The sequence below is a fragment of the Crocodylus siamensis genome, chromosome 6 (assembly GCF_052110815.1).
Source record: "Crocodylus siamensis isolate JL-2025a chromosome 6, ASM5211081v1, whole genome shotgun sequence".
Classification (NCBI taxonomy): Eukaryota; Metazoa; Chordata; order Crocodylia; family Crocodylidae; genus Crocodylus; species Crocodylus siamensis.
Window position 1 is genome coordinate 26328404 of NC_143400.1, and position 27576 is coordinate 26355979.

The 27576-nt window shown below is 52.6% G+C and overlaps 1 protein-coding gene across 1 annotated transcript; it reads left to right on the forward strand.

Moving 5' to 3' along the window:
• The first annotated feature begins 788 nt into the window (after positions 1–788).
• LOC149861891 (uncharacterized) lies at positions 789–26691 on the forward strand. Its single transcript, XM_090053840.1, has 13 exons — positions 789–856; positions 1371–1816; positions 1969–2164; positions 2900–2989; positions 3431–3603; positions 4997–5123; positions 7419–7535; positions 9033–10034; positions 10271–10274; positions 18414–19143; positions 19265–19475; positions 19891–19980; positions 25163–26691. The coding sequence occupies exons 1-13, from the start codon at positions 823–825 to the stop codon at positions 26140–26142; spliced, it is 4200 nt and encodes a 1399-aa protein (XP_089909966.1). The 5' UTR covers positions 789–822; the 3' UTR covers positions 26143–26691.
• The last annotated feature ends 885 nt before the right edge of the window (positions 26692–27576 follow it).

The following is a 27576-nucleotide window of genomic DNA, read 5'->3' on the forward strand; positions in this document are numbered from 1 at the left end:
TACGGCTGCGCATCTCCATGTGCACACCCGTACTGCACAGTAACTAGGGCAACTTACGCTGACTTGGGTGTAAATTTGATACCTGCAGGTATCAAATTTCTGCTGCATTAGTTACTGTGCAGTAACGCATGTGTAGATGCCTTACTGCGCAGTAACACTGCATGTGGACTGACTTGGGACTAACTCTTGTCTAGAAAGCTCAAAACTGCCTGTGTGTGGGAGGAGAAGTTCTCGGGGACCAGGGGGCTGCCATCAGGCCCTGCTACAGCCCCTTGCTCTCCAGGGGCCTTGGAGGTGGCTCACTTTGTCTCTGTATTGTTCGTTTGTCCTAGCAGGAAATTCGGCTCATCTATCTATGTATGAAAGAGCTAAGTTTTTCACATTCCCAAAACACAGACTTCAAGAAGAACACCAAAAATCATGAGAGTTGGCAACACTGGACACAACTTCCACACCCCACAGCCCCTCCCGCAATTCCCTGCCCGTAGCCCAGGCTCCACAGCCACATGGCTGCACCTCCTGGCGCCCAGGGCACACAGACCCCCTGGGCACCACCATCCCCAGCCCTGCTGGTGCCCCTCACTCCTGACCCACTGCCCACTGCGATGCCCGCTCCCTCCCTGGAAGCAAAGCTGCTGCGGGACTGCAGCCAGAGCAAGCCCCAGGCACTGCAGAGGAGGCTCCGGGCCAAGGGAACCCCGCACCAGCCCTGTCTCTGTGCCCCCTGCCCTGCCCTGCCAGGCTTGGGGCGGAGCAGGATGTGATGCTGCAGCTGGGGCGGGCCAGGTCCTGCACTCCCAGCTGCGGCCTGGGCTCAGTGAGATGCAGCCCAGAGACTGGCCATGGCTCCTGCAGGGTGGGTACGCGGGTCAGGAGTGAGAGGCACCGCTGGCCTGGGGGCAGGGGCTGCAGGTCGGGAGGGAGAGGCACTGCCAGGGCTGGGGGGACGGGGGGCTGCGGGTTGGGAGAGAGGGGCACCGCTGGTCTGGGGGCAGAAGCTGCAGGTCGGCTGTATGAGGGGCGCCAGCAGGGCTGGGGGGACAGGGGGCTGCGGGTTGGGAATAAGGGGCACTGGCTGTGGTGGGGGCTGCGGAAGGGGAGTGAGGGGCCCCAGCAGAACAGGTGCCAAGGCTGGGTTGGGAGCTGCAGGGAGGGCATCCTCCCATGTGCCAGGACACGGGTTCCTGCGAGGACGTGGCTGGAGGCTGCCCACGGAGCTGGGGGAGGGTGCGAGGGGTCTTCTGGAGAGTTGTGGGGCTGGCAGGACCAATGCAAGGACAGCTTCCTGCAGCAGGGCTGGCCCATGGGTTGTGGCCCTGGCTCCCCAGTTGCCTGCTAACATTTGCGTTGCCTCCTTTCCCACTGACCAGGTGCTGCTGACAGCCTCCCAGGTGAGAGCAGGGTAGCAGGAGCTGGGGCTAGGCCTCCCCTGGCAAAGGAAATGACTGCTGAGCTAATGCCAGCTCCAGATCTAGGAGCCCCCTTTCCAGCACTGGCACCAGCCCCGATGGACGCAGAGCTGCGGCTGGGTGACGAGCTCCCCACCCCGGAGACGTGGCGCCGGCGCTTCCGCGGCTTCCGCTACCAGGAGGCCGCGGGGCCGCGGGAGGTCTGCAGCCACCTGCGGGAGCTGTGCCGGGGCTGGCTGGAGCCCCAGCGCCGCAGCAAGGAGCAGATGCTGGAGCTGGTGGTGCTGGAGCAGTTCCTGGCTGTCCTGCCCCGGGAGATGCAGAGCTGGGCGTGGGGACACGGTGTGGAGGCTGTGACCATGGCTGAGAGGTTTCAACTGGGGTCAGCGGAGGACGAGACCCTCCAGGTGAGAGCTTTTCACCCTGCTCACCGATGCTGCCTCCCCATCTCCACATGTTTGAAGGGATGGCTGCATCTCCTTGTGTTTGGGGGAGCCTCCATCCCACCCCCATTCTCCCAGTTCCTGGCTCCCAAGGGACTTGCTTGTCTTGTCCCCAGGTCACAGTGAGTGTGAAGGTCGAGGACGTGGCCTCAGACAAGATGGCACCTGCCAGGGCACTGTGGGAACCTCTCGGCTCCCGGCCAGAAGAGTCACAGCCGCCTCCTGAGCACGTGCCCCTGGAGAAGCCAGGATGCGGTGAAACTCCAGGGCCTTGTGTCCCAAAAGATAAGCCCCCAACTCAGTGGGAATCAGGTGATGTGGCAGGGGCCTCAGTCTTGGTGCTCGAGTGGCTGTCCAGCACTCAGGCTGAATCTCTGTCTCTGCCTATGGGACAGGGCCCAAATCTGTATAACCACAGCTGTGCCCTCTACTAGCGGGCAGCAGGCAGGATGAGGGAACCTGGCCATTTTTATCACATGTCTGCTGCATCTAGCAGAAAAACCCTGTATCTTGTTTGCCTTTGTATTGCCACCAAGAGAAGAGTCACGGGAGGGGGCAATGCCATCATGACCCCAATGCAGCATCGGTCCGAGCACAAGTGGAGGATCCAAGGCTGTGAAATAGGAGCTACGTGAGCAGGACCACTCATGGGGGAGCTGCAGAAGAAAGGCTCGCTGGATGAGCTGAATGCTAAGACCTTTAAAAGGGAGGCAGGGTCATGAAGACCTGTGCAATGAAGGGCTTAGGATGAGTCTGGTGGATGATAGCAAGCCATAAAAGTGAAGTGACTCCCTCGCTGCCTGAGTAGAAATGCTGCTGCCACTGCCAGGCAGTTGCTTTGGAAATTTGGGTGGAGCAGGGCTCAGAGATGGGGTGCAACTACACTGCACCCCCCTGCACCTGCCCCTGGTCCAGTCACTCCTCCCTCAAGCCCTGTAGCCCCCTGTGCCCAAGAATGGGTTGGGGCAGATGCCGAGAAGATGGGTTTCCCCAGTGACTTTTGGCTGGTTTATATCCAGTTAACAAGCGGCATCTGTCCCACCACAGATAACCCTTCCCTGGAAAGCACTTGGGACTCATCGGCAGGCAAAAGCTCCTCAGGCTCGTGCCTCAGACAGGACTCTTCCCCAGCAGCAGGTAAGCAGTGGCTATTCTTCCCTTCCCAGTAAGGGCAGTTACCATCCAGGTGTGGAAAATATTCTTCTGCCTGTAGGTTGCAATGGGAATCAATGCTCCAGCAGCTCGGTTTCACCCTGACAGCTCTTCCAGACCGGGGAACCCCCTTTCCAGCACTGGCACTAGCCCCAATGGACCCAGAGCTTCCCCCAGGTGCTGAGGTCCCCATCCCCTGAAAATCCAGACGGGGGTCCCCCAGCCAGCGGTACCCCTGCCGGCTCTGACATGGTGCTCTGATCACCACTCTGAGTCCCTGAAACTTGCCTCCAACTTTTTGGCTGGGGAGGGCTATTAGCAAAAGCTGTGGGACTTGGACTCATCCTTCTTACTCTTCTTCCACGCACTGGGAGAAGGTACTTGCCAGTGTGGGAGTAACAGTGGGTTTCCTTCCCCACCCAACAGGTGCAGCAACCCTAAGCAAGGTGGAGGAGCAATGTCATGAGGAAGGGCCTGCAAACCTGGAGCTGCCGATAGTGTCCCCAGGGAGACTGGGGGAGAGGGGATCCCTGACACCTGAGCCTGGCCAGCTGCAGAAGAGACAGGGCAGGCCTCCAAAACAGAGGGAGAGCATGGAGGTGAGCCAGGCACTAGCTGCAACTGGAGATGTGAGTGCAGCCGAGTGGAGACAGGAGTTTGGGGAAGACCTGGGGGAGTGGAGAGACTCGAAGATGCGTTGGTGACTGAAGCTGCATCCCCACTGAGCCAGGCATGAAGCCCTGGCATAGCAGGAGCTTGCTCCTAGGGTGGCTGGTCAGAGTCAGGGGAGCTGCCTTAGGGCACGGGTTGGTGGTCGCTGCAGCTGAGCCCAGCAAGTTCCCTCTGGTGCATCTAGGGCTGGGAAGCACAGAGAGTCCCTGTAGCTGATCCCAGAAGGGTCCCTCCAGCCCAGCCAGTGCCAGAGCAGGCTCATGGGCAGGCAGTTTGCCAGGAGCGAGCACCTGCTTGACTGCTGGAGGGCACGCTGGTCTTGGCAGCGTCCACTAGAAGGTGACGTGAATCCCAGTCCCCTTGCACCAGTGTCTGATGGGAGAGACGCAATGTGTCGCCAGCGCTGGAGCTATCTAGAGGATCCCCCTCCATGCCCACAGGTGCGACTTGTGCCCAAGGAATCCAGCCACTTTACGAGTCCAGTAACTAATATTGCAATCTCTGAGAATGGAGTTCCTCCAGTTTCCAAGCTGGTTTTGCACTGAATCCAGCCTGACCCTCCCAGAACTTTGAGAATCCACCGTCCCCTTTCGTTACCCCTATTCCTGCACCTGCTGTTCATTTCCACTCTCCTGCCAGGCACAGCAGGGAGGTAGAAATTCAACAGAGAGGTATCCTGTGTTGCACGGGGACAGGCCATTCCAGCTTTCAGTGCTTCCCAAACTTGTCCTCATCATGACCCCATTTATGGCTCTATTTTCTCAGCGTGACCCCTCACTCCCAACCCAGAGCCTCCCATGGCCCCATCCGCTGATGTTGCAACCCCATTTGGGATCATGGGCCACGGTTTGGGAACTGCTGCTCTAGGCCCTGCTGAGCTCCCCACTCCAGAAGCCACATGGGAAGGAGAGGCAGATTTCCGACAGCAGCATACAAGGCCCTGGAGTTTCCTAGGGAAACTGGTGGAGCAGGATCAATTCCTGGGGTCCCCCCTCCAGGCAGGGGGGTGCCCCTGTGAGTCATGGCCACGAGAAAAGCTTTTCCAGGGGAGACTCTGAATGCCCTGCATGACAGAGTCTCTGCTGGTGAAGCAGCCTATGCCATGAAAGAGGGTAGCTGCCCCATGGGCTAAAACCCACCCATGAGCGCCTCTGCCTGCAGAGCAGAGCTGTGTCCCCCTTGCATGTCAGCTGCGCAGTGGGAAATGTTGCATCCCAACCTGGCATGGGGAAGGGTGCCCATCTCTGTAGGACTGAGCATGGGTCAGGGCTGTGGGGGCAGGAGCAGTAGAGCCTGACGGTGTTATCCTTGTGACTGCAGCTCCGGGAGGCCTTCGAGGACGTGGCTGTGTACTTCACGCAGGAGGAGTGGGAGCTGCTGGACGATGGAGACAAGGGGCTGTACCGGGACCAGATGCTGAGGAATTACCAAGCCCTCGTTTTCCTGGGTAAAGCTCTGGTTCTTGCTTCTCCCTGGCATGGTTTGAGCTCAAATGTGTTGCTGCCTTCTCCTTTTTTTCCTCAGAGTTTCACCCTCATCAACTTTTAGCTGGTTGTTTAAATCTAATTCCTCCCAACTGCTATGTCAGCGCTCAGGCTTTTCCTATTTCACATGGACATTTCCTTTACCGGATCCAGCTGCCTTTGCTTGGCCAGGCCCATTTTTCCAGCTCCTAATATGGTGCTTCTATATTCAGATACGTCTTTGCAAAATGATCTCCCGTTGCCTTCCCATCATGTTCATATCGTGTCTAATTTGTCGTGCGTACAAATTCACCAGCGGCTCTTATTTGGAGAATGAGTCTGACTTCCTCATTCTGTTGCCTATTGTGTCCTGTCCAAACATTGAACTATTCCAGCTTCAGCATTTCAGTGCTTTCTCCTCCTTTGACTATCAACCAGCTGAAGTGAATGGAGGTGCTGCCACACCTGCTGCAAGACCAAGCTTTTCCATTTCCTCCGCTCATTCTCTCGTGTCGTGCGTCTCAACATTTTTAAATGCAAAGCACACCTTCGACAATGCTATCTCTTAGTTAGCACCTGCTTTTTGACTACTGAAAAATATTACAGCAATTCTCCTGCTGGCAAAAACTCTGAAAGCAAGGGGCAATCATACAATAAAACTAATAGGTAGCAAGTGTAGAACTTCTTTCTGTTAGTTTTATTTGATGTTATTTTATTTTCCGTGCAGCAAGTGTTTAAAGGTGGAGCTTATTGCTGCAAGGTGTTGCGGACACAGACAGTTTAGCCAGATTCAACAAGGGAGTGGACAACATCTTGAAGACAAGGGTATCTGTAGCTCTTGAGTAAGAGAGTGAAGGGTACAGCCTCTGAACCTAAACTTCCCGGACCTCAAATGCAACTGGAAGAAAACCCTGGTCATCCTATTTCAGTCTCCCTTTCAGCATCCACTCTGTGCCAGGATGTGGCACAGGAGCCTGGGCAAGAAAGATCTCTAGTTTGACCCAATACATTACCATTCTTACGCCCTGCACTTTTCGGTGGGGAAACCATCCGCCAGCAGAAAGCTTTTCTTCTGTTGCAAAGAACCCAAAAAGATCACAGCAGGTCAGAGCATTGTTAACACCATAAATTCCCACTGAAAGATTGCTTGTGACTTATCCATATGCACCTAAGGGTGCTAAGACCCTGACTGAAAACCACTGCTGTGGGGACATGCATGCCTGTAATGCAACCAAGGGACTTCTAACAAAGCATCATTGCAAGTTTCTACCCATATTCCTCTCTCAAATCTCCATCTTCCCAGATTCTGGCTTTGCTGTATTTATTTGGGACCCACGATCAAGCTCAGACAGCCATTCTTTAAAGATTTCTGGTCCTCCTAAAAGCTCTCTGCATGTCAGGAAGTCGCCTGCGGACATCACGAAACCCCCAGCGTTGGCCATGTATGTTCTTCTCCAGTGCCTGCCAACTCATAAAAAGAAGGCCACTCAGGGCAGAGCCCTTAGTGAAACCCAATAGTCACTTCCAAAGGATCTTTATTTCCCATGCTTGTTCTGACTGGTGTCATGACCCTGCTTAAACGTTTTTTTCTAGATCTACAAAAAACAAGTACAGAGGCTTATTCTTCTTTAAAAGTGTCTGAGGATTTCTTTCACACTGCTTTCCTAACACCAAACTCATGATCACTCCTGTGTGCTCCTCTTGAGTCTGGCTGTAGTGACATTTTTCTTCATTTTCAACTACTGGTTAAGTCATTTTTCTCCCTCATACAGGTTTTCCTCGTTGCCAACTTGTCGTTGACTCTTGACTTCCAGGACTCAACCCTGTGAACCGTCAATGAGAATAAACCCATTTCCACTTGTCTGCGTGGAATTATGCGCTAGGATAAATGATGTCCATTCAGGAGCATTTTTGATCTCTCTCTTTTCCGTTCGGCATCTTGAACGTATAGAAAAGCTTCCTCTTTCTTTTTCATTAGCACATCGCAGATCACTGCATGTCCACACACGTTCTGCGGTGCTACTGAAACCTGTGTATCCCGTGTAGACTCCGGAATGATTCCTGCCTTATTTCATGTGACCATTTTTTCACCGAGCTGGGTGATAGAAGCCATCATCTACTGAAGGCAGTGCCATCTTTTGGACCTCAAATGTCCCCCTTACGTTCACCCTTGAGTTCCTATTAGCCTGTTTGAGTCTATTGGGTCGGCTCCCCAAATCCCACGCAGGTACTGGCTGGAGAGTCACCAAACATCACCCTTTCCTCACTTCCCCCAACAGGATATCAGGGTGCCACCCCAGACTTAATCTGCCGCATCCAGCGAGGGGAGGTGGAGCTCTGGGTCTGTGAAGATGAGGACCCTGGAGAAACCTCACGGTCTGAGGGCCTGTCCCCAGGTGAGACTTGACGCTCCCCTGCCCCCTCACAAACTCAATGCTGCTCAGTACCCACCGGGACAGAGAGAGCTGGAAACCTGAAATCAGTCCTGACCTTCTTTCACAAGGTCTTGACCTCAAATGGCTCAGCCTGGTATGTGTTGTTCAGGCAGCTGTGTGTCCCACTTTGCACCAGCTGTGATGTGGGGACGGGCAACTGTTCCCTTCTTCCCCTAATTAAGGCTCTTGGGATATGAAAACCCCCTTCACCCCTTCAGCAATGGCTCCCCTGTCCTTTCTGTCTGAAGACTGAGCCCCAGACCCCTTGCAATGGGGCTCTCATGCAGAAGAAAGGGAGTCACGCAATGCTTGGGCCAATTGTTTCAGTTGTATGCACAACCCAGGTACCTGTGGGCTTCAATTTCCATCTTCACTCAATGGTGTAAAAGCTGATCCTCCAGTGCAAGGTGGCTTCACCTCCACAATGCCATCTGGTTGGAAATGCTACAAGGCAGCTATCCTAGCTGGCAGTAATGCCAGGGTGTAGGCAGCCAGGTCTGGGAGAAACTCAAGTCCTGGGGGGCAGCAGCTGGGGTCAGGAGGAGGGTACCCAGTCCAAATGTTGGGAAGGCCTGATGCCAGAAGCCAGGAGATTAATCCAAAGGGCCAATTCAGAGAACTGGAGGGCTGATCCGGGAGCAGAGTCAGAAGGCAGAGCGGGCCCCTGACACCTGAGCCTGGTGTCGAGTAGTTAAGAGGTCTGGCTGGGTGTCGGGTTGAAGAGGAGGCCAGGTTAGGAAGCTGAAAGATCAGGCAGATTGTGGGGTCTGGGGATGAGCTGAGTCAGGCAGCAGAGGCATCAATCCAGGGACACGAGCCAGGGTTGCCCAGATACTTCCTCTTCCAAGTCAGGGGTTTACACTGGAAGCGGGGAAAGGCCTGTTGACTCTGGCCAGCTGCTCCGGTGGCATGGAGTGGGCAGGTGGCTAGGCCCAGATGGAGGTTACTGGCCATCTGCACCCAGCTGCTGTGCTTAGCTGGGCAGGTGGCGGCCTGGGTTGAGTGGGCTGTGTTTGCAACCATGGTCTGACATCTGCAGAAGTGTTGGCTGGAGCAGGCAGGAGCTCTGCTGCCCGCTGATTCGGGTCCTATTGCTTAGGTTAAATTCAAGCTCTGCTCCACAACTTTCAGGAGCATTAAGGCAGCACTTACTACCTCATTCTGTAGGGATGGTCTGCCAGTTGTAGGCATCATTCACAAGCTTTCATGCTTGGCCAGGTATAAGCAGCTCGGCATCTCCGCCAGGATTCCTGCTTCCTGCTCCACCTTGCAGGCACACGCATTAAAAACTATCCTACTTGAGGCCCAGAGTCCAGTGGTAACTGGACTCCTCATTCTCATAGAGTTACTAGGATCCAGCCATACACTTGGGAACAACCCAGGACAGGGAAATGGCAATGGCTTCCCTCTGCCAGTAGAACAGGGACTAATTTCTGGGCTCCCTTTTCCACCCAGCAGATCCTGGGACACTGAGCAGAGCTGAGCATCAGTCTCCTGCCAACCTGAAGCTGTTTCCAGCTAGAAACCAGCTCCCCACCCAACAGGGACAGAGAACAGCAGAGACCCAAAGGAGCCCTGTGTGCATAGAAGGATTTGAAGGGCTGAGAGACCTGAATAGCCCCGAGGGCAGGGTTCAGAGTGGGCACGAGTCCTATATATGTGGAGAGTGTGGCAAAAGCTTTGGGGACCTCCAGGAACTTGGAACTCACAGGGGAACCCTGGGAAGGGGGAAGGCCTACCCCTGTGCCGAGAGCTGGAGCAGCTTCCAAGAAAAAGGCCATCTCATCTGGCACCAGAGAAAAGAGCCAGGACAGAGCTCCTGTCTCTTCCCCGAGTGCAGGCAGAGCTGCATCTCCCCGAGTGACCTCCAAATCCACCAGCGCATGCACGTGGGGGACAAGCCGTACCGCTGCAACGAATGCAGCAAGAGCTTCACCAGGCGGTATCATCTCCAGGTGCACACGCGCGTGCACACAGGGGAGAAGCCATTCTCCTGCCCCCAATGTGGAAAGAGCTTCACCAAGAATTCCGCGCTGACAAAACACGTGCGCGTGCACACGGGGGAGAAGCCGTTCTCCTGCCCCCAGTGTGGGAAGAGCTTCAGCGACAACTCGACACTCATGGGCCACCTGCGCGTGCACACGGGGGAGAAGCCCTTCTCCTGCAGCCAGTGCGGGAGGAGCTTTACCAAGAGCTCCACGCTCACAAGGCATCTCCTGGTGCACACGGGGGAGAAACGGTTTTCCTGCAGCCAGTGTGGGAGGAGTTTCACCCACAACTCGACGCTTACCAAGCACCTGCGCGTGCACACAGGAGAGAAGCCGTACGGCTGCGGGGAGTGCGGGAAGCGTTTCCGTCAGAGTGCCGGCCTGACGAAGCACCAGCGGACCCACCAAGACAAGACCCTCACACTTGCCAGGGGACAGCTTCTTCCATCCTCCTTTTGCAATGGAGAGGGGAGTCCCACACCTGGACTTTAATGCCCCCTGTTCCTCCTCTTGTTCAATAAGGGGTTTTTCCCCAGTGGTGGCTGTAGCTTGGACGGAGAAGACCACAGCTACAGGGTTAATTAATGGAGCCAAGGTGCAGAGAAGATAAAAGCCTGAACTCAGATATCCTGCTTTGGATCCCAGTCCCAGGCTACCACACGTATGCACAGCAAGGTGAACCCTTGCTATTCTTGTCTCTGGCATTAGGACAGTACTGTTGTGCTCTCTTTTGTACCTTCCTTGATTGCCTTATCAACAGAGCAGGGCTACTGGGTCTGGACCAGTTTGGACAAGACATTTGATACAGGACAAGGAGAATATCGATTAATCATAGTTTTATAGAAAATAAGGATTGGAAGGGACCTCAGGAGGTCATCATTCAACTGAGGTCTCCATCCTTGGAGGTTTTTAAGACCTGACTAGACAAAGCCCTGGCTGGGATGATCTAGTTGGGGCTAGTCCTGCTTTGAGCACGGGGGTTGGACTAGATGTAACCTCCTGAGGTCCCTTCCCACCCTCATTGCCTGTGATTTTATGATCTAGTCCAACCCCCTGCTCAAAGTAGGATCATCCCCAACTATCCCCTCTTCTTCATCACTTTGTCTCAAACTACTCCTGCCCACCACCATCAGCCTTGCTGTTCACTGCTTTGCTTGTTGCATGCCAAGATAGCCCCAGATTCAAGTTTGCCCCTTCCTCCCCTGGGTCGAACAGAATATAAGTGGATGTGAAAACCAGGCGGAATAAACAAGATGAGCTGGAAGCTGCAGCCTGTGAAAATAACTATGATCTTACTGGTATCACAAAGACCTGGTGGGACAGCTCTTGTGGCTGAAATGTCAGCACTGGGCACATTCATTAATGCGCTTTAGATACTTGTGCCCAAAATCTTGCAATTAAAGAATTTATTTTGCAGAAATCTGTTTGGTCTAATAAAAGTTATCGCCTCTACCACGAGTTCTGATTCCTTAGATCCTGTGCATTTAGTTTAGTATGCACTTAATAAAGTACTAACTAAATGCACAGTACCTAGAGTTCCTGCTCGGTACTGCCGGCACAGTTATTTAGTGATGCTTACTGCACATTAGCCTAATAACACTACACAGTAGGCTATTAGCACGGTTTGAGCTGTGACATGCTGCTGCACAGTGTTATTAGGTTAATACGCAGTATGTGTCTTGTGTAGACGTGATGACTGAGAGTTAACACTTTGTTTCCGAAGGATGGAGTTGGAAAAAGAGGTGGTAGAGTTGCCTTGCACATCAAAAGCACTTCCAAGAAGACAGCAAAACAAAATACCTTTGCGTGGTTATGAAAGGGGAATGAAGCAGCATTGATATAATGGCCACATGGTGCTTCATCCGGAGCTCCCATTCCCCAGCCGGTGCTCTCAGGGGGTGCACCGGTGCTTTCTCCTGCCCCCCTTCGCCTAAGTGGGGCGTGCAGCCTGTGAGGGGATGCAGCAGCACTCTTAGGTGGTGCACGGGGACCCCCATGCACCCCTTATCCATCGCCACTGGTATCATATGCAGTCTTGCCCCATGCTTCTCCCCAGAACTGGTTGCATCAAGGCACCAGGAACCCATTGCCCATAAGATGTTATATGCAGCCATGACCCTGCCTTTCACTGCAGAGCTGGCTGCAGTTCAGCGCCAAGCAAACGCTGCCTGTTAGACTATATGCAGCATTCTTCTTGTTGCTCACCCCAGAGCTGGCTGCATCTTCACTCTAGGGTAAGGGATGCAATGAAGCTGTAAGGAATCATCAGCGAGCTCTGGTGGGTTGGAGCAGGGTGAGTTGGGGACAGCTGGCTTCTCTGGGAGGGGGGAGGGGAGTTGTGGGTGGGAGGGGGCTGGGTACCTGGGTTCTCTGGTCCATCAGCTAGTCCCCATCCTCCAATGTCCAGCTGTGTAATCAGAGGACACCCAAGCAGGGTGGTTACCCTGGCAGGTCAGAGTCTGGCACAAGGACTGGCACATCTGTGGGGTCCCTCATCAGTAAGTCATGATGACTGCCCACTGCTGTAGTGCTGTGTGCAGCCACTTCCCATCTGTCCCATCCCAGAGCTGGCTGCATCCCAACCCTCCTTTCCCTCCCACAAATTCACCTGGCATCCTGAGCATATACTTCCTGTGGGGCTCCAGCATTTGTCATCTGTCTTGCTCGGGTGGTGTCTCCTCGTCTTCCTGTGGCCCTCTCCCCTGACAATGCTAGTTTAAAGCTCGCCGTATGGATCAGCCAACCTGGAAGAGAAGACACGCTTGCCTTTAGGAGAGAGGTGAAGCCCATCCCACCCCAGCAACCCCCCGCCCAAAAGCATGGGTCATTATGTCGCGATCATTACTTGGGACCTGCAGCCAAGCTAAATTATGGAGCAATTCATCAGCCACTTGTGTAACCATTACTTTGCACTCATGGCTAGTCTTACCAGTACTTTGCATGTGTGGGCAGTCTAAAAGTATTGCATGATTTGGCCGTCAAATGCAAAATATATGTAATGTGTAGAAGGGGCCAGAGACTGATGTGAGCTCATGAGCCGGTGAATGGAGTGCGAGTGCCAGAGTCCTCTCTTTCTCTTGCTTTCAGGTTGGTTTTCCAAGGAGCTGGAACAGCCCAAATATTCAAGAGTCTGCCCTTCCTTCTGGCCCCACAGAGAGAGTTATAAGACTGAAAGGTTTTTAAAATGCCCATGTTGTTCCAATTTAAAATATCAGAAGTGAAGTCCAGTGAAATGGTTAGAATAATTTATTTGGAAAAAAACCCCTAGTTACAGGGTGCAGTCAAGCCACCCCCTGGAACAATGCATTCATAAAGCAAAGATGACGCTTCAATAGGTTTTTTTGCAAGCTTATTAGGTTGCAATAGTTGTCAGGATTAGAAAAACAGTGAAAGGTTGAGCCTAAACCAGTTGATAGTGGAAGGAGAAATATTTGTCGGTTCAATCTCCACCAATACAGGAGAGTTATCAGTTATATCAGACATCCAGTACATGGCTTGGTTTACCAAGGAGATAATGTGATATTGTCCAAAATTTGGAACATGAAAACCACTCTCATCAGTTAATCTCTGCTTCTTTTTTTGCAGGGGGGGTGGATTTTTGGAGGGGTGATATATTTTAATTGACTAATTACATATCTGAAATAGCTTGGACAAGCTTTCAAATGCAAGACCTTCTTCACCAAGTCAATGAAAGGTAAGCCCTTTTATCCTCTCCCTACAGAAGCCTGCTAAACATTCAATTGATTTTATCAGTATAAGATTGGGGGGATTACAACTAGTCATTCTCAACTAATACTTGAGAATCCTCTGAAAGTTTTGGTAGACAATAACATTTAGATGCATTAAGCATATATTAACAACATTTTATAGAAGCAAGACTTTGGCTGCCATGGCACCCCTGCTTTACCTGTGGCGGGAGCTGCCCCAAAGGGAGGTGCCTCCAGCTGCCTGCAGTGGAACAGCCTGCAGGCATATGGCAGGAGGCAGCCTGTACATCATGTGGGCTGTGCAATAGTATGGGGGGCTGTAGGGACCTGAGGTCGCACCAAGGGGTTGTGGGGAAGGTGCCTTGTTGAGCCATGTGAGGGCTGTGGGGCAGCTGAAGCAGTTGCTGTGGGGCCATGCTGGGGACTTTGGGAACAGGGAGTGACGGGCCATGTGCAGAGGGGAGCTCTGGGGTTGTGGAGCCAAGGAGGAGTGTGTGGCGATATGCAGGGGCTGTGAGTGTGGGTCCTGTGGGGCCCTAGAAGGTGGGAAGCCATGTGGGTACCTCTAGGACGGGGCAGGCAATTATTTCAGGTGGAGGGCTGCTTACTGAGTTTTGGCAAGCCATCGAGGGCCGCAGGACAGGCAGCCAAGGGCAGATATATATTAATTTTCCAAATTTTTTAGAGGCCTGCGGGCCGGATAGAATGGCCTGGTGGGCCATATGTGACCCGCAGGCCGCATTTTACCCACCCCTGTTCTAGGACTTGGCAGTGGACTGCAGGGGCAGCTCATGGGGCTGGGAAGCATATGGGGGTGCAGGGCCCTTTGGGTCCAATGGGGTGTTGGAAGCCTAGGGCCTGTACCAGGGTTGCGCCCAGGGCCTGCAGTGCGGATATAGCCCTGGAGGCTTTTTCAAGAGCCAGCCCACTCCCTGCACCATTTGATGGTAGGCCTGGACAACCATGTGGCCCCTCTGTGTGGGTGAGCCTAGAGGGTGCAGCACTGGGGCAATGGGTTGCACTCCTGGATTCCCCCACCAGTGATAAAAATCCACATTGTTTCCTTTCCTGCAGGCGTGGGCACCATGTAGCCAACAGGTATGCAAAAGCCGGTATCAAATTTGGGTGCAAATAGCTAAAGCACATTAATGCACATGTCCATGCATTAAGGCACATTAATGCTGTGTATGGACTGACCTGGGACTAACTTGAGTTTCATGTCAGTCTGCACGTGCACATGCAGACATGAGCCTAAGTCACCTTAATGCACATTAAGCTAATGTGCATTAAATTTAGGTGCGCCCAAATGCAGGTGTAGACACGCCCTGGGAGTAAGGAACCGGGAATAATGAACCACCTTCAGCCTCATCCAAAACACTCCTAACTAATTTCTCCTCTTCTATTACCTCCCCTTGCTCCATAATCCCCCTTGTAACAAATGTAAGGAGCAGGGGAGGTGGCTACGGCCATGCAGAGGGTTCAGGGGCTCCAGGCCAGGCCTGGGTGCTGCTTGGTCCATATGGGGGGCGGCAGGGCTGGGAGCTAGGGCTCAGGCTCTGTAGCACAGTGGCAGCGAGGCAGTTAATCTCTGCAATGCTGGGAGGAAGTGGTGGAGCAGGGGCGGAGGCACACAAGACCTTCCTGCGCCTTCCATGGCAGCAGGGCTGCTGGTAAGGAGCAGCCCAAGGCGGGACAGGGCTGCACCTGGCTGCAGAGAGCAAGTGCAGGGGCTGCAGGTCGGGAGTGAGGGGCCCTGGCAGAGCTGGGGAGCCCAGGCGGGGGCTGCGGGTTGGGAATGAGGGGCACCCACTGGGCCAGGGAGCGGGGGTTGCTGCAAGCATAGCGGGGGTTGTCTGGAGTTCAGGCTGGTCCTGTAGGATGCAGGAGGTCCCTGCCTGCTTTGGGGGATGGGGATGGGGGGTAGGTTCCAGCAGGGCTGAGGCCAGAGCAAGCCGTGGGGCGGCAGGTGGTGGAAGGCGGTGTGGGTCTGGGGTAGTGGGGGTGCTGCATGGGGCAGGGGTCGGGGCATGGTCTCAGCAGGGACGCGGGATGCTTCTCCTGTGCCTCCCCAGTTAGCTCTGCTGACTCCTTTGTTTCCAGGGCCTCTTGGCTGGTCAGGCAGAGCCTCCCTCCCCTTCCCTCTCTCCCTCCGGCCTTTGTGTCCCAGCCTCTGCCGCCCTATGCAGGCTCACCACCTCCTTTCAGGCCTTTGCTGCAGCCGGCTGTAGCCCACTGAAGAGCTTGTGCCAGAGCATCCCTTTTGCATCCACCCGGTCTCTCCATCCCACCCGCCCCTGCCCGCATGTCCTCTGCTGCAGCCAGCTCCAGCTTAGGGCAGCTGACACTACGTTTCTGGCTGGTTTAGTCTGTAAGGTGGAAATCTGCCCTGCCTCAGGCCGGGCTGAGAGTCAGGAGGGGTCCGTGTGGGTGGTAAGGGGATCATGGGGGTCCATGTGTCCCGAGTGGGAGCTTGGTTGAATGATGGGCTGTATTGCACAAGGGAATGGCATCAGTTCCTGAACCTGCTGCTGACAGACCCTGCCCAAGCTAGAGGACATAAAGGCATCTGGTTTCGTATCAACAGAGGACAGAGTAGCAGAAAACTGGCATGTCCTCTATGATGGCCACCCTAAAGGCAACAGCAATGGAAAGGGCAGCAGGAGGCCACCTGGGCTAGACACTGTTACACCCAGATGTCTCTGGGGGCTTTTATTTTCTCCAGATAAGGACAAGAGAAGCCAAAGCAAGTTCCTCTGAACTAGCTGATTGGGGTGTTGTCCATCAGACAACATTACTCAGAGCAGCAGAGAATACACAGACATACTTGCTACTTGTGGCGAGGTCTCAGGCCTCTCAAAATATGTCCTCAGGGTTTGAGGCAAGACCCAGACTGCCAGCTCTCTCCTTTTGTACAGCTCAGGTTCAGATTTATGTATTCCCCCTCCCTTTCCTTTGAGAGCAGGATCTCTTGGCTGGTTCTGCAGGGAGCTGGGAAAATGAATCCTGGTCTGTGACCGCTGTTCTTTGTCTGATTAGCGTTGGGTGTGAACATGAGCGCAAGTCTGCAAGCTTACATATAACAGCTTTTTGTTGCAGATGTTCAGTTGGTCTAATAAAAGATATCGCCTCTACCCAAAGAGTTCGTCAACATTAGCATTAGCATGCCCTGGCCTAGGCATCTCAGGCCCCTTGAAACTGCCCTTACATGGCTTCAATCACATGCCAAACCTGGCGATTCAGACTGAACGTCTTCTGGGATCAGAGGACCTGGGAGGAGGGAGGTAGTGACCCACCCAGCACAGCCAAAAGGAGTTGGGGGTGTTCAGGATTACCCAGTGACAGCCATCTCTTCAGTGAGACGAAGCTCAAAAAGGACTCCTACAGAAAGTGGAAACCAGGGGCAAATAGAGTCACGTGAGGACAGGCAGGGAGGAAGGCTGAGGCACAATTTGAGATGCAGCTGGCAAGGGCCATAGAAGGCAGTAAAAAGGGATTCAAATGTAGGGAGTATCTGAAGTCCCAGATGACGAAGGATGCTTGCCTGTAGTATCTGGGGGCATCTGAACCCCAAGGCCTTTGGGCTTGGGTCTGCATGTAGGATGCCTGCCAAGGGATTTAGGAGTATCTGAAGTCCCAGGGTGATGGGTCTGGGATGGAGGATGCTTGCTGTGTGAAGCGTCATACATGATGTTTGGAATGACTGAGTTCTGCCTGCTCAATTGAGATGGTGTTTGGAATGACTGAGTTCTCCTCAGTTGATATCATTGGGAACTGATTTGGCTAACTTGATCTGGAATACAAAATATATTAAAAAAAAAAAAGGGGAGTGGGGGATTCTGCAGGCATGGCAAGAAGAGGAAGACCAAAGATGTCATAGGCCACTTGGGGAACGGGGACTGCAATCTAGTCACAGACAGTTCATAGGCATTTATAGCATTTAATACCTTTTATACTTCTTTTTTCACAACTAGGGGCAGATGATGAGGGCAGTAGGCAGCAGAGAGGAGACAAAGCCTAGAGTACTGGCTGCTGTTTGGAGGCACGGGGATGGGAGTGGACACTGTGGAGGGCAGGGCTAGGATCCAGAATGACTTGCACAGCCTGGATAAATGGTCATCAATCAATCAGATGAGATTCAGTAATAGCTGCTGGCCCAAATACAGACTGGGAAATAACTGGCTTGGTTGCAGTTGGGCAGAGAAGGACCCAGGAGTTGTGGGGTCTCGTAAGCATAAGATGAGCCAACAGTGCAGTCTTGTTGCAAAAAAGCCAACAGCATCCTGGGTTGTATTAACTTGTAGATCAGGGGAAGTGATTCGCCCAGTCAATTCAGCATAGGTGAGGCTTCACCTGGAGTATTGGGTCCAGTTTTGGACCCCACACTTCAAAATGGTCACGGACAGTTTGGAAACTGGCCAGTGCAAGGGATCATCAGGGGCCTGGGAAATGAGACTTATGAGGAACGGCTGAAATCACTAGGGTGATTAGCCAGGAGAAGAGAAGCCTTGGGTGGGGTTTGATAACAGTCTTCAAATAACAGAAGGGTGATTATAGAGAAGCTGGAGATGGGCTTTTCCCGGTGAGTGTAAGGGCTGGGACTAGGAGCAATGACTTCAGGCTGCAGCAGGAGAAATTTAGGCTGGAGCTGGGAGGAACTTTCTGATGTTGAGGGTGGTCAAGCATCGAAACAGGCTACTTGGAGAAGTGGTAGCATCTCCATCCTTGGAAGTTTTCAAGAGCAGGGTACACCTGGCTGGGATGGTTTAATCAGGGAAGATACTACCTTGAGCAAAAGGCTGGAGTAGATGCCTAGGTACCTTCCAGCCCTACTTTCCTCCTATCCTCTGATCATGTGACCTGGCACTGACTTGCGTGTGTGTTGGAGAGGGGGCTTCATGTAACTGAGGCAGGGTGTTGGGGGAAAGGACTTCATGGTAGAGCTCAAGGACCCTCACTGGGGCTGCTTCCCATGGCTTTAGGTGTGGACCAACAAAGCTGTGTTTTGGGATCCAGCCTCCTGCCAGTGCCGTGTTGCAAGACAGGGAGGGGCAATGGCAAGCCATTTTTATGGGTGAGAGGCAGGTGGGCCATGATCCTGGTTCCTCCATCACACTTCAAAAGCCAAATTCTCTGCTTTCCCACAGACAGCCCCAGAGACACACTGCTGCCAACAGACTCCGTGCAAGAGCAGTGGGAGAGCGAGAGTCCGGGCCCCAAGCTTTGGAGAGTCCTTCACCAGCACACAGGATGGCAGCCAAGCTAGGTCCAGCACCGGCCCTGAGCCTCCTGTTGCCAGCACTAGTGCAGCCCTCGGTGAAGATGGAGGAACAGGACTCAGCAGGTCCAGAACCTGTGGCAGGAGCTGAAGGGGCAGGGAACATCCCTCATGTCATTGAGGCTGGGACTGGTCAGGAGACCATGAGCTGGGAGGAGCTGCAACAGGTCAAGCAAGAGCCACAGGAGGAGCCAGCCCACCATGGGGAGGGACAGTGGCAGGAAGGGATGCAGTCCCAGCATCTTTCTGCCAAGGTTGGGATGGACACAGTGCCCCTGCAGCTGCCGGAGCTGGCCCTGGGAGGCGAGGTCCCCACCCCGGAGATGTGGCGCCGGCGCTTCCGCGACTTCCACTACCAAGAGGCCGCAGGGCCGCGGGAGGTCTGCAGCCGCCTGCGGGAGCTGTGCCGGGGCTGGCTGGAGCCCCAGCGCCACAGCAAGGAGCAGATCCTGGAGCTGGTGGTGCTGGAGCAGTTCCTGGCCATCCTGCCCCAGGAGATGCCGAGCTGGGAGTGGGGACTTGGTGTGGAGACCTGTGCCGAGGCGGTGGCCCTGGCCGAGGGGTTTCAGCTGGGGCAGGCAGAGGACGAGAAGCTCCAGGTGAGAGCATTTTACCCCCCAGCATCACTACTGCTGCTCCCATCTCCAAACCGGGTAATGTTCAAATTCACCCGTTTCTCCCAGTTCCAGCTCCCCAGTAACTTTCTTGCCTTGTTCTCAGGTCACAGTGTGTGTAAAGGTTGAAGACGTGTCCTCGGACAAGATGGCACCCACTGGGGCATTGTGGGAACCTCTTGATTCCTGGCCCGAGGAGCCACAGCCCAATCCTGCTCACATGCCCGAGGAGGAGGCAGGATGGGGTGAAAACCCAGGGGCCCAGGATGAGCTGCCTCCTGTCCCCAAAGAGGAGCCCCTGCCCCATGAGGAGTCAGGTAATGAGCTGTATTTTGGGCAGTATGTACCTAAAGTACCCATAGTGGCTTTGGGTAGAGCTACTGTGGGGCCCTAACCTTGGTGCCCGTGCCTGTTGAGCACCAGGAGTGAGAGATTCACATCTTTCACTGTGAGTTTGTGGGCTGACAGGGCCCTGATCTTGCATTGGACGTTTCTGGTGTGAAAGAAGCAAGCACCTTTTTGCTTGCCTAAGCTCCTTTCCGAAAGACTTGCCTGGCCTCATAGCGCTGCCAAAGTAAAAATCAATGATCAAGTTCCGGTTGCCCCTCTCATGCCCGCTGTGAGTTCTCTGTGACCAAGCTTTGGCCAATGCAGGTGTCAGGGACATGGCTTTTCCCAGCCACTTTTGACTCATTCATGTACAGTTAACTCCAGGCCTGTCTCTTGCTGCAGGTTTCTCCAACACAGAGGAGACCTGGGACTCATCAGCAGATGAAAGCTCCACGGGTTGGTTCCCCAGACAAGACCCTTCCCCAGGAGCAGGTAAGAAGCAGCAGTTCTGACCTTTCCAGCAGCGGGAGGCATTATGGATCTGCAGAAAACTCCCCCAGAGTGGGTGTGTCTACACGTGCTTTTCCACAAGTCTAAACTTAATGCACATTAGCATAATGTGCATTAAAGCAATTTAAGTGTGTGTCTACACATGCATGCACTAAGGTGCACTAAGATTAGTCCCAAGTCAACAGACACACAACCGCGTTAATATGCATTAGCACATCTACATGTTCGCTGATGCTTTATGCAGGTATCAAATTTAAGCTCAAATAGCCTAAAATCACCATTTTAAGGTGTATTAAAGGTGTGTACTGGTAAACTCGCACCCTTAGTGCACCTCAAATAATCTAATGCGCATTAAATGTGCACATGTAGATACACCTAGTGTTTTGTTAAGGAATGAGGCTCCAGCAGATTGACTTTTCCTGTTCTGATGACCCTCCTAGAAAACATTTTAATGCCCTGGAGCAGTTGGTCCTGGATTTTCTCTGTCCCCTCCCTTTAAAATGTGCAGCCTGACCCTGCACCGGGTCCCCAATGGAATTTGATTGACAATGTCAGTAGTTCAGCTGACGGCCTTTATTAAACCCAAATGCCAAGAGCAGTTAGGCCGTTACTTTAAATGAATGCTCTAAAATACTATCTCTATGTTAGATCACAGTGTTACAGCCCTACTTGATAACTGTGCCCACACAGTTACAAGCGCTTGATCCAAATATAACTGGGTTCATGAAAGAGATTCTGGCTGCCCCATGCTGGCACCTAGCTCATCTTAGCAAAATGCCTGTCTCTCCTACCTTCATTTCCTCCCCTCCTAATCTTAGGACATCAGTTCTCTTATAATATAGAGTCCTGTCTCTCTGCTTAAACCTTGGTTTTCTGGAAGATGGTTGTGCGTGTACTTGGTGATAAAACATCCCATTACCTAATGCACAATATTGCTATACTTCAGAATTTCTTGCACCCTCGTTTCTTCCCCTCAAGAGCGATGCTGTGCACCTGCAACATGATGTTGTACTCACTGGGGCTCATCTCTGGCTTCATGGACAAGAGAAGAGCTGTGGGATTTGACTTTTCCTTCTGTCTCCTCTCTCACTTGCTGTGGCCTGGGGCTGGTTTAGGCACATGCCGTCACCTAAGAAGAGCAGTGTTTTCTCTTTATCCCCCGTGCTATTCTCAAGCCTGTGGATTCCCTTGCCCTTCCCCACACCCAGCAGGTGCTGGGGCCCTGAGTGAAGCCTGAAGAAGGGCCTGCAAGCCAGAAAATGTTGAAGATGTCCCCAGAGAGATAAGGGCAGAGGGTCTCTAAGACAGACCTGAGCAGGGCCAATTTGAGGGGAGGCCCAGAAAACAAAGGGAGAACATGCCAGTGAACAAGACAGTGGCTCTTGCTGGGTGTAGGGGTGCAGCTGGGGCAGTAGTCCAAGAGAAGCCAGGGGTGCAAGGAAGAATTAGAAGAGCTGAGAAACCTGAAGAGCAGCAAGACGATTCTTTATTGGAGAGAGATGTGTTCAAATTGAGCTGGTGGAGAGGCTCTGGGAGTGGGGAATGGGGCAAGGAGCTCACCACCATGCACAAATAGCCATGGAAGCCAGGCCTGTAAGGCCAAGGCTTCCCACTTCTCTAAGCAATGCCTTAGCTGCCTCTAAGGCATGCTCCTATAAATGTTTTCAGACTGAGGGTCCCAAGAAAGAGCCCTTCTGGGTACTCTATGACACCCAGCCAGTCCCAGGGAGCATAGGTCAGGGGTGTCTGCAGCTGAGCCTGGTCTGGTGGCCCCCAAAGCAGCTAGCTCTGGTGAGAACAGATGGTGTCTGTACATAATCCCAGCAGGGCTCCTCCAACCCAGCCAGTGCTGGACAGCCTCATGGACAGGCAGTTTTCTAGGAGTGAGCAGCGTGCCTGACTGCTGGTGGATAAGCCTATGTAGGAACAACCCCCCAGGAAGTGAAACACATCTTGGTCCTAGTCTCTTTTCAGCAGCATCTACCCAAGACACTCCCAGGACTGATATGTTCTGGCCTGGAGGGTGCCCCTACATCCCGAGATGCGTAATCTATGTTGAAGTGGATCACAACATTTGGATTCATAGTGTCGTCTCTGTGAATGGACCATCAGTTCCTTTCTTTTCCTGTTTCCAGTCTGATTTTTTGCACTGAATCCCACCTCCCCCCACTCATCCCAGGCCACTGGGAATCTACATTTCCCCTTCTTGCCCAGCCTTTCATTTTCACTCCACTGGCAGATACATCAGGGATGTGTGCAGCAGCCCCTGCTCAGGTGGGACACCAGCAGAAAGGTTCCCCTGTGTTGTACTGGGGTAGTAAGTCCCCCTCCTCGACTCTAGGCCCTTCAGAGCTCCCCACTCCAGAACCCCATGGGAAATAAGGGGAGACTCCTGACACCACCTTGCAAGGCCCTGGAGTTCCTAGGCATGTGTCTGGTGGAGAAGGATAAATTCTGGGGGTGCCCTTTCCCAGGCAGGGGGTCCTCCCTGTGATTCATAGCCATGAAAACAGCTTCCCCAAGGTGCCTACACTAGAGTCTCTGCTGGTGTAGTTATGATGGTAGCATCCTCATTGCAGATGCATGTGAACATTTACTGCTCAGTAACCAAAATTACTGCACAGTATGGGTGGTATCTACACGTGCATGCCCTACATGTACCATGCAGTAAATATGGCTACTTACACTGACTTGGTCATAAATTTGATAGCTGCATCATGCAAGTGTCAAATTTACACCCAATTAGCTACTGCACGGTCCACATACAGCATTAATGTGCTTTAATGCCTGCACATGTAGACACCAGCCTATTCCTGATTACTGCACTGTAATTTACTGTGCAGCAAATTTAAGCTGGCATCAGTGCACCTGTAGACACGCCCAGAATATATGAACCAGTGCAGTTCCCTGAGCTCTCCGCTGGCATGGGCTGAAGCAGACAAACATCCTGTTCTCTCAGCAGAATTGTGTCCATGCCACTCCCTTTGCTGGAGGAACTGTCACCCGGGGTAAGACGTTTCACATCCCTACCCAGGTTTGAGAAGAAACCTCTGTTGTGGTCAGACCACCACCTTTTAGGGGCACAGATGTAGCCTCCACCTGTATTGAATGGAACGGAAGAATTACTTCCCTTGATTTTCAAGAGACACTCGTGTTAATTTAGCCCAGTAAGGCTGTTGCTGTTTTTTCCAGCAAGACCTCACTCATGGATCGTTCAGATTATGAAGCAACATCCAAGCCCTTGTTTCCCTCAAGAAAGTTCTGTTTTTTGCTTCTCCCTGTAGACGGGGGAGCTCAAAAATATCCCTTCCCACTGCTCCCTGGTCTTCTACAGTCTTAGCTTCATGAACTTTTGGCTGGTGGTTTATATGCCCCTCCCAGGGTTTTGTCACTGATCTGGTTCCTCAATTTTTAAAATTTGTATATCCTTTATTTCTTCCAGATGATTTCACTCAGGTCTTCCGCTTGGTCTGTCTCCTGGTGCTTCCAGATTCAGCATCAATAGTGTGATATTGCATGCAATATTGTGACATCTCCCTTTGCCCTCCCAGCATGTCCATACTGTCCCCAGTGCCTTGTTCATATTCACAAAGGGTGGTTACTTAGCACATTCTTTGTATGTCTTGTTACCTTTTCAGTTGTTTTTTGTTAAGTGTTTGCACATTTCAGCACAGACTTTTCAGTCCTAATGCCCTTTAATGGAAGGCTTATCAGCATCTACTGTTTCAACCCATCGCTTTTCTAGTTTCTCAAGTCATCCTATAATGACAGTTCAACACAGGATGGAAACCAGATACTACTAGCTACATTTTTATCTCATCATTTCCTATGCACTGTTGATAGGATGTTCTTTCTCTCCCATGACAAACATTTGATTGCCCTCCATCTGTCATTGCTTCTCTTCACTTACAAAGTTTATCACTGCTAACTCCCATTTATTCTCATTGAGAATAAACCCATTTATCAGTATTTTGTCCTAATAATTATATTGACCAGTGTGTTCACAATCTATCTTTTCAATCTGATAGCTTGATATAATATACAAAAGATTTTTCTTCTTTCCAGTACTTCGCAGATCACTGCATCTCCGTCCACCTTTCATGGTGCTCCTGTCAATTTTATACCTTGTTTATATCCTGGAGTGCTTAATGCTTTTGTATTTTATATGAAGATCCTTCTACTTAACTGGTGTTGCAGGTTTCTGTCTCTAGTGCCTTCTGTTTCATCATTGCTTCATCTTCCCTTTTCCTTCAAGGACCCAGTAAAAGCTTGCATCTATTGGCTCTGTTCACCCAAGTTCCAGCTGGGTATTGGATTGGCAGTAAGCAAACCTAACCAGACTTTATGCACTCCCCCAAGCAGGGTATCAAGGTCTCACACTGGACTGAATCTTCTGCATGTAGCAAGGGGAATTGGAGCTCTCGGTTTCCGATAAGGACACAAGAGAAAACTCAAGGTCTTGAGAACCAGTTCCCAGATGAGCCATGACAATGTCCTCTGTGCCCTCTCTCTCTTCTCAGAGATGTTCAAAAGCCATTCCATGTGCAAAGTCTCCTACTGTCCCTCCTCCCCGGAGATTAAACCCCAGGCACGTTGGCAGGGGACCTCTGCCCTGGAGGGGGAAGCCTGCCTGCAGGAAAGTTATATAGTCTCCTGAATGTCACAAGCCATAGGATAAGCAAAGTCTATGTGAAGGTTAGTCCCAAGGACTTTATCACACTGTGGGCGCATCTATATGCGAGCATTTACTGAGCAGTAACCGAAATGACTGTGCAATACAGGTGCATGTCCACATGTGCACGCTCATACTGCACAGTAAATATAGTGACTTATGCTGCCTTGAGAGTAAATTTGATACCTGCATCAAGCAGGTATCATATATATGCCCAATTAGTTACTACACAGTAATGCACGTGTAGACACCCTACTGTGCAGTAACGCTGTGTATGGACTGACTTGGGACCAGCTTCAGTAGCATGGCACACTGGCCTGCCCCTTCCACCCATCACTTGGGAACCTGAGAGTTAGACCTCTTATTTCTGCTTAAGAAAAAAGTGCCAGGCTCTTCCCCTGCTCTAAGGTGCATCCCAGAACAGGGCAAAAGCTGTATTTGTCCTTGACCAAAGGGACAAGGACTTATTTCTGGGGTCTCTTCCCTGCCCAGCAGGTGCAAGGACGCTGAGCGGAGCTGAGGAGCAGCCTCCCGAGGAAGGGCCTGCCAACCCGAAGCAGCTGAGGACATCGCCAGGAAAAGCAGGAGAGAAGGCCCTGCCTGGTGGAGCATGTGCCGGGGAGGAGCCGCACCTCTGCACCGACTGCGGAAAGAGCTTCGCCTGCCTCTCCAAACTGGCTGCCCACCGCAAGATCCACTCCAGGGAGCGCCCCCACCACTGCCCCGACTGCGGGAAGAGCTTCGTGTTCCTCTCCATCCTGGCCAAGCACCGCACCGTGCACACGGGGGACCGGCCGCACCGCTGCGGAGAGTGCGGGAAGACCTTCAAACACTCTTCCAGCCTTTTCCTCCACCGGCGTGTGCACTCGGGAGTGCGGCCTCACCAGTGCGGCGAATGTGGGAAGAGCTTCGCCCACTCCTGCAGCTTGGCCCGGCACCAGCACGTCCACTCGGGGGAGAAGCCGCATCGCTGCGGAGAGTGTGGGAAGTGCTTTGCTCAACCCGGCCACCTCACCCAGCACCGGCACATCCACTCGGGGGAGAAGCCGCACAGCTGCGGGGAGTGCGGGAAGAGCTTCGTGCGCCGCGGAGACCTGGTCCAGCACCAGCGCGTGCACACGGGGGAGAAGCCGTACCTGTGCACCAAGTGCGGGAAGAGCTTCAGCAGCCTCGGGTACCTGGCTACCCACCGCAAGATCCACTCTGGGGAGCGTCCCCACCGCTGCGAGGAGTGCGGCAAGACCTTCGTGACCCGCTCCAACCTCACCACGCACCAGCGCGTGCACACGGGGGAGAGGCCGTACTGCTGCCCAGACTGCGGGAAGAGCTTCACCCTCTCCTACAACCTGGCCCAGCACCGGCGCATCCACACTGGGGAGAGGCCGTACCTGTGCACCCACTGCGGCAAGAGCTTCCAGCGCCAGGTGCATCTGACCCGGCACTGGCGCCTCCTCATGCAGGAGCAGTCGTAGTCATGGCCGCAGTGTTGGAAGGGTTTGGGAGCGCCTCTGTCAGTGGCTGGACTTGGGTGAGGGGCCAATCCTCTCTACCAAGCGCAGGCAGAGATTTGCCCTGCTCTCATCCATCAGCAGGCATGTCAGGACCCACTAGGCCCAAAGGCCAGACTGTGAGGTTTGATAGGGGCAGAGAGGGAGCTCCCCCTAAGCTGCTATGCTGGAGGGAGTTATCTCAGGACCTGGCTCTACTACTCATCACCTCTCAAAAAAGGGAGCCCAGGGAGGCAGAGCTGTGGGGAACAGGTAGGACTTCAAGTAGAGGTCTAACACACAACACAGTGAGTCTGATTGAACTCCCCAATGAATGCCATGGGTATCCTGGCTCCAGCCTCTGTGGCAGTACTGCGGGGATGAGCTTGTCCCTATTGGGAAGCTCTTGAGGTACAGTGATGATACTTCTGGCCAGGAAAGTGTTACCTATCTTCTACCCTAAACCTTGCCAGCCTATATCCTATATTTATAAATGGCTTATTCTAATTTTCTAATAAACGTTTGCTGATTGGTTTTATTTACTTTTTTTTTTTCCACTGAAACTTTTGGGACTGGGCTGAACCGGATTGCTTGTGGCCCTGGAAGGGGCCAGTTACTTGGCATTTGTTTCCTTGGGAAAGTAGAAGCATCATGGGATGCTGCTTCCCACCAATCCTGTTGTCTCTTCACCTTCGTTTATGGTTTTTACTGAAAAGGCTGCTTTGATTTACAACTTGTTTCAGAAACTGAAAAAATATATATATCCCTTATAGCAAAACTATGTCTAAAACATTTTGTTTCTTTAATCATTACTATTCAGTATGTTTCAGCTGGAGCTATGATACAGTATGTTTAGATTATCTAATTTAGCTATCTTCTTGCATATTATCTCCTTTCAAGCCTTGTTCTCTATTTAATTGGCTCTTACTGGTCTAGCTGGCATCTTGATTGCTGCTTTTATTTTGCTGGCCAAGCCGGTTGTCACATCTGCAAAGGTTGAGAGAACTCAGAAACAGGCTTTGGGGCCTTTTGCTTTAGCTGCTATTCTGCAGCTTGTCCTAGGCTTCTTGAAAATGGCCAAGGCTGGCAACAGAGAGCTATCTTGTCCTTCTAGTCGGAGGTGGCCACAGAAGGAGAGGGATGGGACTGTGTGCTGCATGTTTTGAAAGTGCCTGTTGTGCCCTGAATTTCCAAGTGGCAGAGTTGTGTGTGCAGTAGTGAACGTCTGTCAAAGGAACTGATACCCTGACCAGGGAGGATGGTGCCAGGGAGCATGGTGACAGACCAGGGAAGCTCACCTGCTGTATCCCCAGAAGGCCTGAATTCAAGCCTGGCTATTGAAGGCTGCTGTCAGTCCACTCTGCTGGAAATGGGACCCTGGCCATACCCTAGTTGTATCCTTTACCTTCTGGAAGAGAA